Here is a 16593-nt window from a genome sequence, read left to right on the forward strand (position 1 = left end):
CCCTTCAGAAAAAAAAAAAAAAAAAAGACAATGACAAGAAAACCTTGACACTTCTTTTCCTGTCCGATATTCTTTGACCTTAAAAAAAAAAAAAAAAAGTGTTATGAGACAGGAGGGTGAACGGGAGGGGTAAGGGTCGAGAGGGGAGTCCAGCTCCAGTTTGGGTAAATCCAGCGCGCGTTTTGACTCTAGCTCAGTGGTGCAGGGTCCAGCAAAGGCAGAGAGAGTCCCTGCTTCACTCCCTGAGGTCTGTCCTGGGGAGACACTACTGCTCCGGGGGGCTGACCTGGCGGGGAGTGGCAGCGCGATCCGCGCCCGCACCGCTTTGTGCGCGCAGCCGCCGGGCCCTCCGCTCCCGGGTCTGCCCCCTGGGACAACCCCCTGCCCCGCCCCAGTCATGCAACTCTACCTGCCTCTCCTCTGCGGACCTTTGGGAAGCTGCCGCCCACCCCGGGGGCTCGGGCCCTGACCCTGCCAGGCCGCGGGTAGGTGTCCGCCCGGGGCCCACTCACGCTCCTCGCGCCCGCCGGGGCCCTGGGCTCCCGAGTTGTGGGGTCCCGCGCGAGGTGGAAAGTTTGCTCGAGGGCCGGTGCGGGCTTGGACCCGGGGCGCGCGCGCTGCCCTCCGCGCCGGAGCGGGCCAGCGGTGAGTTGGGGCCGGGGCAGAGGGCAGGGGTGCGGGGACCCTCACGCCGAGGCCGGAAGGGGGTGCGAGGGGCGGGCCTCGGCCGGGGCCGGGGTGAGGGCCGGAGCTGGGCGTCCGCGGGCCCTCGGGGGGCGCAGGGGTGGGCCCACTCCCCGCGGCGACCCCCTGCCCCTAGCCGCTCGGGGAGCTTTTGTTGCGGGTGGTAAACAATGCCCCCGGCGGGAGGACGCGGCCGCCTGCCCGGGAGGCCCAGTTCCAGCGCGGGATGGGGGGGCGGGGGCGGGGGCGGGGGTGCCGCGGGCTCGGACCCTGAGCGCCGCGGCAGCCCGGGCGGGGGGAGGGCGAGCGCGCCTTCGGGGTCCCTGGAGGTGCCGGCCGCCCGTGCGCCGCCCGGGAGAGTTGGAGGTCCGCTGCCTCAAGATGAGAAGCAGGGGTGAGGGCTGCGGGTGGGGAGCCCGTCCTGCCGCGGGAGCCAGCGCACCCCAAGGCGGGTTTTCTCCCTCCCCCGTGCTCGTGTAGGGGACGGATTCGTTGGGAAACGTTTGGCACTTCCCTCCCTGAGCACTTCGGGGAGGGGACTCCAAGGATGAAACTTTAGAATGGAGGTAGCGGGAGGGTCTGACCCGAGGTGACCTGGAGTTACACCGACCGGGGACGAAGGGAACAGGGAGTGGAACTCGTGTTCTGTCAAAATGGCTTTTTAAAACCTCTCGTGGGCGCCAGCAAGGTCGCCGAGAGCGCTGGCGTTGCGGTCGCGTCGGCTCGGCCCTACCCGCGGGCTCCAGGAGCCGGCCCGGGGCTGGGAGGTGCGCGCGCCGGGGGCTGCGGACCGCGCGGGGGCGGGAGTCCGGCCGGAGCCCGGGGCCGGGGCCGGGGCCGGGGCCGGGGCCGCAGGCGCTTCCCGCGCGGGGGGGTGGGGGGCAGGGGCCAGATCTCGGCCCCTCTCCTCGCCTCTCTCCTCCTTCCTCCCTCCCTCTCACCCGCACCCCCAACTGACCGAGCTTCTGGAAGGGCTCGTATACAGTCCATACAGTTGCACAAAGTGGTCGGGAAGTTGCCGGCCGGCCCCAGGAGTCTTTCCACTTCAACGGGGAACCCAAATGGCGCATTTCTGACCCGGTAAAAATGAATGCATTGCCAAGAGAACAAACTTTGCAGGAACTAGGAGACTTACCCCCGCCTCCAACTCGTCCTCTTCCCCAATTCACTGTTTTGCCCTGGTCACTCCTGTGCCACACTTCTCCTCCCCGGTTCCACTCTCCGGCACCAAATGGGCTGCACAACGCATGGTGATGGGCAGCTTATGAAGAAATAAAGTTTAAGCGCTTCGACACTCGAAGCGAGTTAAAGATAAGGTGCACAGTCCAGTGTCGGCGGGGTGCGCTGCGCGCCGCACCGGGCGGGTTGCAGGGCGGCGCTGTGGGGCAGCAGCCTCGGGTCGGCCCTGAACCGAAATGTGCTCACTTGCCCTTCTCCACCTCTGAACAGTATTTAGTAAAGTGGATTTAGTGAAATATAGACGACGGCTTCTTTAGGCCTCGGGATGCCAAACACCACACTCGTATGTATGTATGTATGTGTGTATGTACGTATTTGCTTGTTAACCAGTTAGGGCAAGAGTAATTTACTGCGTATCAGGAATCTATGACTACGGTTAAACTACAGTTACCGTAAACACAGGTAGGTACATAGATAAGGAGACATTTGGAGGTTAGTCCGCATAGTTTACAAGAACTAAAAGATTTCAGTACTGTGGCTTTGGGTGTGTTTCCTGATTTTCATAAGTTTTAGGTTACACTAGTTAAAACCTTCCCCCCCCCCCCCCCCCAATTAAGGGAACTTAAATAGAGGTTGCTGGTAAGCCTCAGCTAAACTTCAGAATCAAGATCTAGAGGAGTTATTAGCACATATTCTCCCTTTTTCTTTGCAAAGACTCCTAGCCCAGATTTACAACTCTTCAACCACCATTTACCATTTTAATGAGAGTTAACTATCACACTCAGCTCTGGTTTTCCAGAACTGATGGGTTGGAGGTTTGGATCACCACTGTTCCTGCTCTTTGTTTCTCTTGCCCCCTCCAATCTTCTTTATCTGGTTTGTTCATCCCCTCCCCCACTCTCTCTGCATCTATCTGTCCCTGCACACTTAACCCCTCCCTTTCTACCTTTAGTCTTAAGCATTTTGATCCCAGTTATCTTTCTTATATGCTACCTTTATTACTATAAATTTCTTCCCCTTACTCTGTCTTTTGCTCCCTTTCTCCCCTTTAGACATTTTCTTCCTTAGGCTTTTTATTATTCTCAACATATTTTATGTTTTTCTTGTTTTTGGAAGAGTCATTCTAGCTCCATTTTAACTTCTCCCTTCCTTTTTCTGTGGCCCTCTTAGGTCTTTTTTTTCCTTGCTCTCTGCAGGGCAGCAGGGGTGTTTTACATATGGAAGGAGCCTTTGACTAAATCTGCTGGCATTCTAGTGAGTTTCCCTGAACAGCCTTTCCTTGTGCAGAGGGCTCTCTCTCACACTTCCTGTGGTAGAAGACTATCTAGGAACTGCAAGCAGCCCACCCACCTCCTCTTCCTTTAGATGTAGAACTTACTAGTGGCTGGAGGAAACCAAGTCAGGTGGTGCCTTTTAAAAGAAAGGTTTTAAGTCTTGTATTTCTCAGCCAAGTGCAGTAGCCTTTAAATTCTAAAGAGCTGAATGGAGTGACCATGAAATCAGAGCTTCTTTTTCCTCTAGCCCTATGGATGAGAATATTCCCCACTTTTTTGGCCACTGCTTGTGGTGGGAAGGGTTGCAATATAATTTTATTTTATTTTTTTAAATTTTTATTTTTTTTTAATTTTTATTTATTTATGATAGTCACAGAGAGAGAGAGAGAGGCAGAGACACAGGCAGAGGGAGAAGCAGGCTCCATGCACCGGGAGCCCGACGTGGGACTCGATCCCGGGTCTCCAGGATCGCGCCCTGGGCCAAAGGCAGGCGCCAAACCGCTGCGCCACCCAGGGATCCCGCAATATAATTTTAAATTGACATGCGGGCTGTATGGTTACATCAGTTCATCCACTTCCTGCCCAGGGGACTTTGGGAGATCCAGAAGGAGGAGGGATGTAGGTGGGAGAGGATTTTCTGACGTGGTGCTGTCAACATTGTCCTTTACAGACAACTGATACAGTTTAGGAAGTCAGTTTTTATTTTCTAGGCAAGGGGGTGACTTCAATAATTATTTAAAAAGCCCGCTGGGAAAGATTGACTACCTAGTAGGCTTAAATAGTATTGACAAAGATACCGATCCTCTTTTGTTGACCAATTTGGTTAGGCAAGTTTAAATAACTTGTGAATAATTAGCAGATCCTTACAGAGGCAGTGCTTATCATATTCACCCTGGGGCCTGCTCCTCTGGGGTGGCCTGCTCCTGCCACTTCTGCCCTCCGTCTTTAGCTTTATATTCTTTACTTTAAGCTGGCATCATGTCTTTTTGTGTTTTGAATTATATGTTGGCCTCTTATCTCCTGGCCTATAATGTTTGGATCTCATGCTCTGTGTCGCAAGGACACTTTAGGACACATAATTTTATTTTCGATGTCCTCTGGTGAAAAGACTTGTTGACTAATGATTTTGCATCCCACAATGGTTGGGTTTTTGTTTGCTTGTTTCATTTTGTTTTTTCTTCCAGGAAAGTAACCCACAAAATAGTATCAATTAATTGCAGATAATTAGAGCCTGTGATATATGTGTAATAACAGGAACACTATTCTCTTATTTTCTGCTCTGAGCATGTTGTCCTATAGCTATCTCTATAGCACTCAGACTCTTGGATATATTCTAGGGTAGAATAAAACTGATTTTGAAAAACATTGAAATGGCAATATTCATCAGAAATGAAAATGGAAGTGGAATTAATTTTCAATTGTAAATATATCTTTTTGTATGACTTAAGTACTCTATAATAAATAACAGTAATAAAAAAAGAGGGAAATGGAGCATTTTATAATGTTTACAGATTAATGAGGAAAATAAATACCAGGAGATCTGTGAGGATAATTCCATATTTAAATATGGGCCTATTTAATAGAATGAACTACATTGTTTTTTTTTCCCACAAATTTCAAAAAAAGCTTGCTGCCTCTCTTCCCAGAGTTCAGCCCTGGGGATAACTTAGTTTATCACAAAAGAAGGTCACATTTCATCAGTGGAGCCAAGGGTGATAAAATTAGGATCTTGTGGGAGCCCTTATTTTGTTTCTGATTGTCTGTTTCTTTGGCTGGGTGGTACCCAGTGGTTTCTCCCCTGCAGTTGGGTTTTTCAGGGGTCATTGGCCTCTTTCACGATCTCATAAAAAGGCTGTTACCATTTAAAGAGGCCACATCTTCCCAATCCATGTTGCTCATACCTTTTCTATTTCCTTGGCAGGCTCTTTTTCAGGAGATAAGGTTTGAATGGTAAACATTATCTTAATTACAAGTCTGAATTTCTGAAGCACTTTAATTTAAAAATATAAAAGAATATATGAGACAGAGATCAACTTATAAACTACTTTCAAAGGCAGATCCCATGACACCTTCTGGCATATCCAGATTACTTGCCTACATATGTGAATTTTAATTTTCGTGGCTGATTGCAATACCTAGATTATATATGCTCCTAATAATTTTTTAGCAATGTAATCTTGATACAAGAGATAAAGCAAGCTTATACTGATATTGTTGAATTTCTAAACAATGGAAAGGATTGCTTTTTGCTATCTGAAAAAAAGAAACATCCTTATAAAGACTTTCTGGAGATTAGAATTGGAATGTCTTTTGTTTTCTAAAAATACTGGTACAAAGAGCAGTGGTCTTGGGAGAAAATATCCTAGAGTTTTTCACAGCCAAAAAGTTAGTGCAAGCCAGAAACTTTTTTTTTCTTTTTTTAAGAAAAGAGGGAAAGCAGTAAGCTTAGATGCCAAGAACTCAAATGATGTATTCTCTGGTCTAGTGTTTGTATTTAGCACAGATTTAGCAAACTTATTTTTCTTGCGGTTAATGTTATCACTAATGTCTGTTTAAAAAGTCTGTCTTAAAGGCACAATGCTTTGACTAAATGTTGTGTTCTGGGATTGTTTCTTATAGTGTGTGGCTTACAATGTGTTAGGTGATAACAGAAACAAAAGAACTAGATCTTATTTTGGAGGATATGGCAGACTGTGGGTTAAACTGGTTCTATAATAATGATACCCACCAACTAGCTTATTTTCTCTTATTATTCTTTGTATTTTGGAAGTATAAGTGGCCTTTATTTATTTATTTATTTAGGTTCCCATTTATTATTAAAAACCTATTCTATGCCAGCCCTCTGCTAAGTGTTTACACATGTCATTTCATTTTATTCTCATGGTAACCCAATGAGGTCAGTACTATTATGCTTCCTATTCTATTACACATAAGGAGACTGAAGTATAGAGAGACTGAGGAATTTATCAGAATCACATGGCTAGTAATGTTTCTGAGCTGGAAACTGAACCCGAGTCTGCCTACTTCCAAAGTCCTTCTTAATTTACCTTCCCCCACTCCCCCTCAACCTCAGATATCACTGGGAAGCCATTAGGCTTTCCCTGTAGGAGCTCAATGAAAGCTCAAAACAACCTCATTTCAGATGCAGAAACTTTGACTAGGTGAAATAGATTGTGGAAGGACATAGCTGGCGATCACAGATTCAAACTCCTAGCTTTCTGATGGGCACATCTCTAGCTACTAAACCAACCAGTATGTCCCAGGATTGCTTGGATCAGATCAGTACAACAAAAACAAATGCACAATTTGAGAATGATCAAGATCTGTCAAGTTTTTACTTTGCCAGGTAATAACATTATAAAATAAACCTATCCCTACCTTTTTACAAAAGAAAGGACTTTTACTACCTTTTTTTTAAGAAATGACATCTTTGGGCAGCCCTGGTGGCTCAGTGGTTTAGTGCCGCCTTCAGCCCAGGGTATGATCCTGGAGACCGGGGATCGAGTCCCACATCGGGCTTCCTTCATGGAGCCTGCTTCTCCCTCTGTCTGTGTCTCTGCCTCTCTCTCTCTCTCTGTGTCTCTCATGAATAAATAAATAAAATCTTTAAAAACAGAAATGACATCTTTTTAAAAAGGTTTTATTTATTATTTTTAAGATTTGTATTTATTTATTTGATAGAGAAAGCAAGAGAGCACAAGCAGGGGAAGAGGGAGAAGCAGGCTCCCCATTGAGCAGGGAGCTTGATGTGGGGCTCATCCCAGGGCCTCCCAGGGCTCTGGGATCATGACCCAAGCTGAAGGTAGATGCTTAACCGACTGAGCCACCCAGGCACCCCTATTTAATTATTACTTTAAAAAGATTTTATTTATTTGAGAGAGAGAGAGCATGAGTGGGGAATAGAGGGAGGGCTGAGGGAAAGGAAGAAGCAGACTCCCCGCTGACTATGGAGTCTGGATTTGGGGGAAGGGGAGCTTGATTCCAGGACCCTAGGACCCTGGAACCATGACCTGAACTGAGTTAACCAACTCAGCCTCCCAGGCACTCCTATTTATTTACTTAAGAGAGAAAGAGAGTGAGTGAGTGTAAGGAGGGGGGCAAGGGGGCAGAGGGAGAAGAGAGAGAATCCCAAGAAGATTCCCCCTGAACTCTGAGCCGGAAGTGGGGCCCTATCCCCTGAACTTGAGATCATGACTTAGCTGACTGGAGCGGAAATCAAGAGCTGGTTGTTCAACCTACTAAGCCACCCAGGCACCCCAAGGAAGGACATTTTAACGAGACAAAACTGGAAGGCATAATTTCAGAGTAATGAAGAGTTGTTTACATGAATAAATTCAACTTTATGAAAAACTTTTGATATGCTTATTTTTTCTGATTTTGCCACAGAATGCTGATCACTTGGTTGCGGATCAGTTTTCGGTAACTATTATACTACACCATGCTTTCTTACAAATCCAACAACCCGTCCACTGGTAAAGAATACTCACCCACTCAGTTGTACCGCTCTTGATTCCGTAATCTTTAGAGAATATATCGATATGTTGTGTATGGTGAGCTTTATTCTTGTTCATAGTTTGGTCTTATTCTGAGTTAGAGTAAGCAATCTGAGGAGACCAAAAGACCATTAATTATGGCTCTTCGTTCCCTTTCATTTTCTTTTTTCTTGCTTACTTTTCAAATAATAGTTGCTTGCCTAGTATGCTTTACTGTTCTAATTATCTCATTTTCTCTTTATTTCCAATTTCCTTGCCTAGGCATTCATCATGAGACTTTTGGGACCCTTGGTAGAAGGGATTTTAGAACCAGCAGTCTTTGGATTAAGTCGGGTGAAAGAGAAAAGAGGGACATCATTTCTGGGTGTGGGCAGTGCCCACCACAATGTCTTCCTTATACATAGTAGGTACTCAACAGATATTTGTTGGACCTGTGAGTCTTACTTGTAACCTAATCTATCAATACTAACTCCTCAGATTTATTGCTATTTTTGTGTGCGTGTGTAAAGCTCAGAATTTGTAGATTGTTAATTGAAATGTGGTATTAATATTATTGGATCTCCAAGTAGAGGTTCTTTTCTTATTTTTAAAGATTTAAAAAATTTATTTATTCACGAGAGACACAGAGAGAGAATCAGAGACCTAGGAGGAGAAAGGAAGGAGTCTCCTCACAGGGAGCCCAATGCGGGACTCAATCCCTGGACCTAGGATCATGCCCCTGAGCCAAAGATAGATGCTCAACCACTGAGCCACCCAGACATCCCCAAGTAGAGTTTCTTGAATTATATAAGCCTCCTCTTCCTCCAGTTTTACTAGCTTTACTGTCCAACACATGACCCCTCTATCTCTGTGGTGATGTGCTGAGGAAAGAGATTAGGAGATAATTTTTTAAGTATTCAAATTTGCAAAGATTGGGATTTGATCTTTAAACTACATGTTAACTACAACAGTTGTGGTTTCTAATATAGAATAACCCCCATGCTTATGCCATGAATAGAACTTCATCAACTAAATCCGTTGTCACAATAATTACAGCAGCTTAATTTGTGAATCCAGGGTTTAAAGGATACTTTATTATCTTTGTTTATCATATTTTTCTTTTGCAGTAAACATTCTCAGTGCTCTAATTGTGATTAATAATTGTTAGTAGATATTTCATTTCAAATGGGAGAATACACAGGAAAAAGACTCATTTTCCGATATTTTTTTGTTATTTCAGACCAGAATCCTGTGCCACTGAGTTCAACCATGGTGCATCCAGATTCTCCTCAGAATTGAGACTTTCCAAAGGCCCAATGACTCTGTTCCTTGTGCCCTTTCATTTTATCCTACTCCGTAGCTATGTCTCGATCCCGCCATGCAAGACCTTCCAGATTAGTCAGGAGGGAAGATCTAAACAGAAAGAAAAGCACCCAACTGAAGAAGACATGTAAGGCGGCCAACAAAAACGTGGCATCAGTCAAGACTGTGAGCCCTGGAAAATTAAAGCAATTAATTCATGAAAGAGATGTTAAGAAAAAAATTGAACCCAAACCACCTATGCCAGTCAGAAGCCTTCTAACAAGAGCTGGAGCAGCACGAATGAATTTGGATAGGACTGAGGTTCTTTTTCAGAACCCAGAATCCTTAACTTGCAATGGGTTTACAATGGCTCTCCGAAGCACCTCTCTTAGCAGGCGACTTTCCCAACCTCCAGTGATCATAGCCAAACCCAAGAAAGTTTCACCTCCTAAGAATTTAGAAAAGCAACATGAATGTGATTATAATGTGGTTACTGACATGGGAGTAAAACACGCAGAAAATGATTCAGTTCCAACGCAAGTTCCCCTAATCACTCCTGAAATAGAGAATCTAATTGGTGTACAAAATGCATCTTTAATTAAAGATGAGAGCCAAGAAATAGCCCAGTCTTGGTCCCAAAGGGTCGACGATTCCAAAATAAATATCTCCACTCACAGTGGTCCTGCAGGAGAGAGCCTTTCTGGGTCATCGGAAGGGACACGTGGTGGTGAAGGATTATTCTCTAAAGAGACATTGAATGATATCAGTGATTCCCCCAGAATGTTTGCTCAGGACACTCTGTGTGCTCCTTTGCTCCAAAGAGCAGCTCTCAAGGTTACTTATGAAGGAAATTCTAGCATTCAGTTAGAAGATTTGGGTTCACGAGTGGAATCTCTTAAGCTATCTGATTCTTACCCGGATCCTATCAAAAGTGAACGTGACTGCTACCCCACCTCCAGCTTTAATAAGATTATACCTGAATTGGACCTTAGAAACTGTTTGTCCATTGATGGGTCAATATATCCTACCTCATTAATAAAACTCCTCTTGGCAAGCTCAGAACAAGAAACCCTTGGTGCTAAACCAGATCATCGAGAGATACTCAAAGCTACTGCAGATCAGCAGGAAATTCCTGATACTACCCCTGTCATAGGACAGGCTTTTAGTGCTGTCCCACATCGATGGGAAATTCCTGGTGCTAACATAATTCATGGAGAGGCTCTGGATGAGACCCTAGACCCACCAGAGATGCCTGGTGCTGTTTCAGTCCAAGGAGAGGTCTTTGGTGCTATCCTAAATCAACAAATCCTTGGAATGGGTGGTGGTACTGCCTCAGACCCACCTATGTTTCTTCCTCCTCTAAACCCAATTGCTACCTATAATGTTCCCCCAGAATGGCCTGAGCCCCAGAGCACTGTTTCATATGGACTTGAGGTCCAGGGTGCTGTGCAGATTCTGCCTTTGGGCTCAGGTCACACACCTCAGCCACCATCAAACTCAGAGATAAGTTCGGTACCTCCAATAATGACTATTAGCAATATAGAAAATGAGAAGCAGGTTCATATAAGCTTTCTGCCAGCTAACATTCAGGGGATCACATTAGCCCCTGAGCGAGGACTCCTTCTCCATGCTTCACAGGGCATTACCCAACTCTCCCAGGCTGGTCCCAGCACACTGGAAGGAGAGAGCTCCCAGGTCAGCATGACCAGTGTGGTTGACATTAACACTAAAGTGGTGTCTAGGCCAGTGTCACTTGCCAGTACCCCCTCTTCTTCCTTTACAACTTTGCTACCTACTTTGGAAAAGAAGAAACGAAAGCGATGTGGGGTCTGTGAGCCCTGCCAGCAGAAGACCAATTGTGGTGAATGTACTTACTGCAAGAACAGAAAGAACAGCCATCAGATCTGTAAGAAGAGAAAATGTGAGGAGCTGAAAAAGAAACCATCAGTCATTGTGCCTTTGGAGGTGAGTAAACCCTCAAGGGTTTGGAGATGCCTGTGAAGCTCCATTGAGTGATCTGTGCGGAGACAAGTTGATTCAGAATTACATCCTTTTACTTTGGTAAAATTTTATATTATCTATAACAATTTGTGGATCTACCTGAAGCGTGTTGTGCAGTGATACATTAGCTTATTTTTAGAATTTGTCTCAGAAAACTAGAACATAAAGTTTTTCCATTATGGGATTTGATGGAGACAGGGAAATGGCATGAAATGTGGTTTTGCAAAGATTTCCACTCTGCCTTCTTTTGGCTAGTTGTGTGTCTTTTTTGAAAGTTACAGATTTAACTAAAATTTAAATTAAGAGGAACAAATTCATGAACTCCCTTGTAGCTTGAAGAACCAGTGAAATTAAACTTCTGTTCTTTTGAAAGGATAAAACTGGGACACCTGGGTGGCTCAGTGGTTGAGAGTCTGCCTTTGGCCCAGGGCATGATCTTGGGGTCCTGGGATCAAGTCCCACATCGGGCTTCCTGCATGAAGCCCGTATCTCTTCTCTGCCTGTATCTCTGCCTGTATCTCTGCCTCTCTCTCTCTCTGTCTCTCATGAATAAATAAGTAAAATCTTTACAAAAAAAAAAGGATAAAACGATATCCTTAATTTTGAAACTTTGCCTTGAAGCGATAAAGCTTTCTTCTCAACTTTTGGCAGGTGATTTTCACCTGCTCTACATATCTCATGTGGTTGTTAGGATCATCAGAAGTTCACAATCATTTGTAAACTCCAAAGTGATACATACATTAATTCTCATTATTACAGTTCTTTTTTTTTTTTTAAAGATTTTATTTATTTATTCATGAGAAACAGAGGGAAAGAGAGAGAGAGAGAGGCAGAGACATAAGCAGGCTCTATGCAGGGAGCCCGACGTGGGACTCGATCCTGGGACTCCAGGATCACGCCCCGGGCTGAAGGCAGGCGTTAAACCGCTGAGCCACCTGGGCTGCCCTCATTATTACAGTTCTTGAGCCTAGGTACTAGAAATATTAGTTGGCTTAGACTTTATTTAAAGGATTTTATGGAACTCGGTTAATACTTAAACTTATGTTTCAGACCTTTGAAACACATGCCAACTATGGTGTTCAGATTTTTAGGTCACTCATGCGAAGTTATGCTTATTTTGTGTCTGCTCTGAATACAGGTATAGTAGAATAGATTAATCTAAAAGTCTTGTGAACTTAAACTTAGTCATTCTTTTCTATTTCACTCTTAAATTATCTGTCCAAAAATGCTGATTTTCTATTTGACTGCCCCATTGCCAACGAGATCGAACCTTTGATCACCTTAATATTAATGGGCATTTGGGGTGTTTCTAAAATATTGTTATTACAAACCTTACTGCAATAAAAAATTTTTACTCCTCACTTCACACAAAGTGGCCACCAACTTAATGGTTTACAAACATACATCTAAAACACTAGCAGCAATATCTTGTAGCAGAGAGACCTCCCTTGTAAGTTCCTATTTGTAATATTGCCAAGCGGCATCATTGCTGAAAAGTACTCATGTTATCTAATAGGTAGAAACAAATTTGTTTTCTTTTTTCCTAAACCTGGTCCTTTTTTTGCATTACATATTTGGTTTAATTTACATCTACATGGTCACCCAAAATGGAAAATTCAGCCATCTTTCATGCCTTCCTCTCACTCTTCTTGATTTCTTATTCTGAAATCTGAGCACTCCTACCTCTCCATTTTCTTGGCCACTTCTATAGTTGAGGCCTTTATTCCTTATTGGGACACTTTCAGTGTTCTCTGTATTATCGGTAAGTATTTACTGTACTTCTATTCGGGGTTGTGCACTGGGGATGTAGTTGTAAGTATACCAGCTAGAAGAGAAGTCAGGATATTGAACAACCTCTTAAGCGCAGTTCAAGTTTTCTTTCTAAAGCCCTGATGATTCTCCTACTTAAATACATTTAGTGGGATCCCTGGGTGGCGCAGCGGTTTGGCGCCTGCCTTTGGCCCAGGGCGCGATCCTGGAGACCCGGGATCGAATCCCACGTCGGGCTCCCGGTGCATGGAGCCTGCTTCTCCCTCTGCCTATGTCTCTGCCTCTCTTTCTCTCTCTGTGACTATCATAAATAAATAAAAACTTAAAAAAAAAATACATTTAGTGCTCTTGTCTATGTGTGATATATCTCATTCAAAACAAAACAAAAATAGAGAAGAGGAGCACCTGGGTGGCTCAAGTGATTGAGCCTCTGCCTTTGGCTCAGGTCATGATCCCTGGATCCCAGAAGGAGTCCCGTATCAGGCTCCCTGCAGGGAGCCTGCTTCTCCCTCTGCCTATGTCTCTTCCTCTCTGTGTGTCTTTCATGAATAAATAAATAAAATTTTTAAAAAAATAGAGAAGAGCTTTTTGTGCCTTCCAAGTATATATAAAGCCTAGATTCTTTTTTTTTTTTTTTTTTTTGAGAGAGAGAGAGAGAGACCTAGAGAAAGGTGAGGGTAGTGGAGGAAGGGCAGAGAGAGAGAGAGAATCTCAAGCAAACCCCCTACTGAGCATGGAGCCTGACTTGGGGCTTGATCCCATGACTCTGAGATCATGATTGGAACCAAAATCAAGAGTCAGATGCTCAATAATCCACTGAGCCACCCAGGTGTCCCCCAAAAGATCACTTTTATCATTTACAAGGCTGATTCTGCAGAATATATTAGGTTGTCCTTATACTGAACTCTGGCATCAGATAGACCTACCCGTCCAAAAGTTCATGGAGAGGCAGAGGAGAACACAGGGAACACTACTCTGAAGGAAATTCATTCCAAGAGAGCAAAGAACAGTTTTATATTCTTGTTTCTGGTTTCTTTGCTTAATATTCATCAAAAATGTTGTTTATATAATCATTGTTAATACGTATATTGTTCCATTGTATGTTTATAACACAATACATTAGTCCATTCTACTGTTAATGTGCACATTATCATAAATGTCTTTTGGTGAATATATGTGTGCATTCTAGTGAGTAGATGCCTAGGAGTGGAATTGCTGGGTCATAGAATACGTATGTTTAGCTTTCAAGGGTATTACTCAGCAGCTGTGGTTGTTCCAATTAAGACTCTTCATCATTAGTATATGAGAGTTCTACCAGCCCCACGTCCTTCTGAAGTTATTTTCTGTTTTTTTTTTTTTTTTTTACTTGAATTGTTTTGTTGGATGTGTAGCAGCATGACTAGACTGGATTTTCTCAATGACTAATGGAATTGAGCTGCTTCTTATTTGCTTCTTAGTCATTTAGATATTATCTTTGTCTATTTTTAAATGGTTTTTACTGCCTTTTCATAGTTGGTTTATAAGAGTTCATAACATTTTATTGATTTTAATTCTTTGTTGAGGGCAGCCCCAGTGGCTCAGCGGTTTAGTGCCGCCTTCAGCCTGGGGTGTGATCCTGGAGACCTGGGGTCGAGTCCCGCCTCGGGCTCCCTGCATGGAGCCTGCTTCTCTCTCTGCCTCTCTTTCTCTCTCTCTCTCTCATTAATAAATAAATAAAATCTTTTTAAAAAAAGTTAATATATTTTTTCAATATTTTATTTATTTATTTGAGACACAGAAAGAGAGAGGGCACAAGCAGAGAGGAGGAGGGTCAGAAAGAGAAAAGGAGAAGCAGAGTTTCCACTGAGCAGGGAGTCAAATGAGGGACTCAATCCTAGGACCCCAAGGTCATGACCTGAGTCAAAGGCAGATGCTTAACCTACTGAGCCATCCAAGAGCCCCTAGAACATTGATATTTTCATTAATGTTTATGCTAAACAAATGTACATTTTCAAACAGAACTGTTAAAGTTTTTTTTTTCTAAAATATACTTAGCATATGCCATCTCTCAAGTTAACTACTGATGTCTGAGAGAAGTAAAAACAATTTTTTACTTGCCTTTTTAATCACAGATTACATTTTTGTCTCCCACAAAAACAGAATTTTAAAATTTGTTTGCCTAGGTGGTTAGATAGTCTTCCCAGAGAGATCTTTTGGCCAAGAGATAAAATGGTATTTTTCTGCCAAGTTTAGTTCAGCTTACTTTCTCTGTATTCAAAAATACAGATAATTAAAGCCACTAACTTTATGACTCATAGGCATCTAGGAATTTGCTCTTGGCTAGACATACCTCAAATATATTTGTAATTAAGCATTTTAAGATATATTTTATTTATTTTTTTTTAATTTTTATTTATTTTATGATAGTCACAGAGAGAGAGAGAGAGAGGCAGAGACACAGGCAGAGGGAGAAGCAGGCTCCATGCACCAGGAGCCCGGTGTGGGATTCGATCCCGGGTCTCCAGGATCGTGCCCTGGGCCAAAGGCAGGCGCCAAACCGCTGCGCCACCCAGGGATCCCTTAAGATATATTTTAAGTCATATAATATTATTTTCCTATTTATTGAGTAAGGTTAGAAGTGAAAATAAAGGAAGGGGTGCTTTTTAGAGATATATAGAGTAAGTTTAAAATCAGGCTACGCTTTTGCAAATAATTTGTAGTGTGTATAAAAAAAAAAACAAAACTGGGCAGCCCAGGTGGCTCAGCGGTTTAGCGCCACCCTCAGCCCAGGGCCTGATCCTGGAGACCTGGGATTGAGTCCCACGTCGGGCTCCCTGCATGGAGCCTGCTTTTCCCTCTGCCTGTGTTTCTGCCTCTCTCTCTCTCTCTCTGTGTGTCTCATGAATAAAATCTTAAAAAAAAAAGTAAACAAAATGCAGTTGTTTGTAGATATGTTTCTGAGGGCAACGTATTAAATTATATATCTGGAGATGCCTGGGTGGCTGCCCAGTGGTTGGGCAACTGCCTTGGGCTCAGGGTGTGATCCTGGAGTGCGGGATCGAGTCTTACATCGGGCTTGCTACATGAAATCTGCTTCTCCCTCTGCTTATGTCTCTGACTCTTTCTCTGTGTTTCTCATGAATAATTAAATAAAATCTTTTTTTTTTTAAAGAATTATGTATCTGTAGCTTAATGATTTGGGTATACTACATCACACATTTAATTAATCAAATGAGGACGGCCTGGGTGGCTCAGCGGTTTAGCACCGCCTTCAGCCCAGGGCATGATCCTGGAGACCTGGGATCGAGTCTCATGTCAGGCTCCCTGCATGGAGCCTGCTTCTCCCTCTGCCTGTGTCTCTGCCTCTCTCTCTTTTTCTGTGTCTCTTATTAATAAATAAATAAATAAATAAAATCTTTAAAAAAATTAATCAAATGGCTAAATGAGCAGTTGCTGAGTTGGTTGCCAAAGTGAAAACATCTATATTTACTCTAGTTAATGATTTTTTCCCAACATATTGAAGGTTATTTTTTATTATTATCACTATTAATTAATTAAAGATTTTATTTATTTGAGAAAGAGAGCACTAGCAGAGGAGAGAGGGAGAAGCAGGCTCCCTGCTGAGGAGGAAGCCCAACTTGGGGCTCTTTCCCAGGACCCCGGGATCATGACCCAAGCCAAAGGCACATGCTTAACTGACTGAGCCACCCAGGCACCCCTATTTTGTCTTTTTAAAAATTATTTATTTATTTTTGAGAGAGAGAGAGAGAACTCTCAAATGTGAGTGACAGAGGGGCTAAGGGAGCCAGGGAAAGAGTGAATCCCAGGCAGGCACCATGCCCATGCCCATGCCTATGCCCAGTGTGTGAGCCCAACATGGGGCTTTATCTCGTAACCCTGAGATCATGACCTGAGTTGAAACCAAGAGTCAT

The 16593-nt window shown here is 43.7% G+C and overlaps 1 protein-coding gene across 3 annotated transcripts in view; it reads left to right on the forward strand.

Annotated features, from left to right (window-relative positions):
* Positions 1 to 251: 251 nt before the first annotated feature.
* Positions 252 to 16593, forward strand: part of TET1 (tet methylcytosine dioxygenase 1) — a 138600-nt gene continuing 122258 nt past the window's right edge. Inside the window, exons 1-3 of one of the 3 annotated variants that reach the window (XM_049109010.1) lie at positions 252 to 485; positions 7892 to 8033; positions 8850 to 10876. In XM_049109010.1, the coding sequence (XP_048964967.1) occupies positions 8972 to 10876 (1905 nt within the window). In that variant the 5' untranslated portion in view covers positions 252 to 485; positions 7892 to 8033; positions 8850 to 8971. The remainder of the gene's footprint in view (positions 486 to 7891; positions 8034 to 8849; positions 10877 to 16593) is intronic. The other 2 variants (XM_035715474.2, XM_049109009.1) reach the window with 2 other exon arrangements.

This window comes from Canis lupus, chromosome 4 (genome assembly GCF_003254725.2).
Source record: "Canis lupus dingo isolate Sandy chromosome 4, ASM325472v2, whole genome shotgun sequence".
Lineage (NCBI taxonomy): Eukaryota > Metazoa > Chordata > Mammalia > Carnivora > Canidae > Canis > Canis lupus.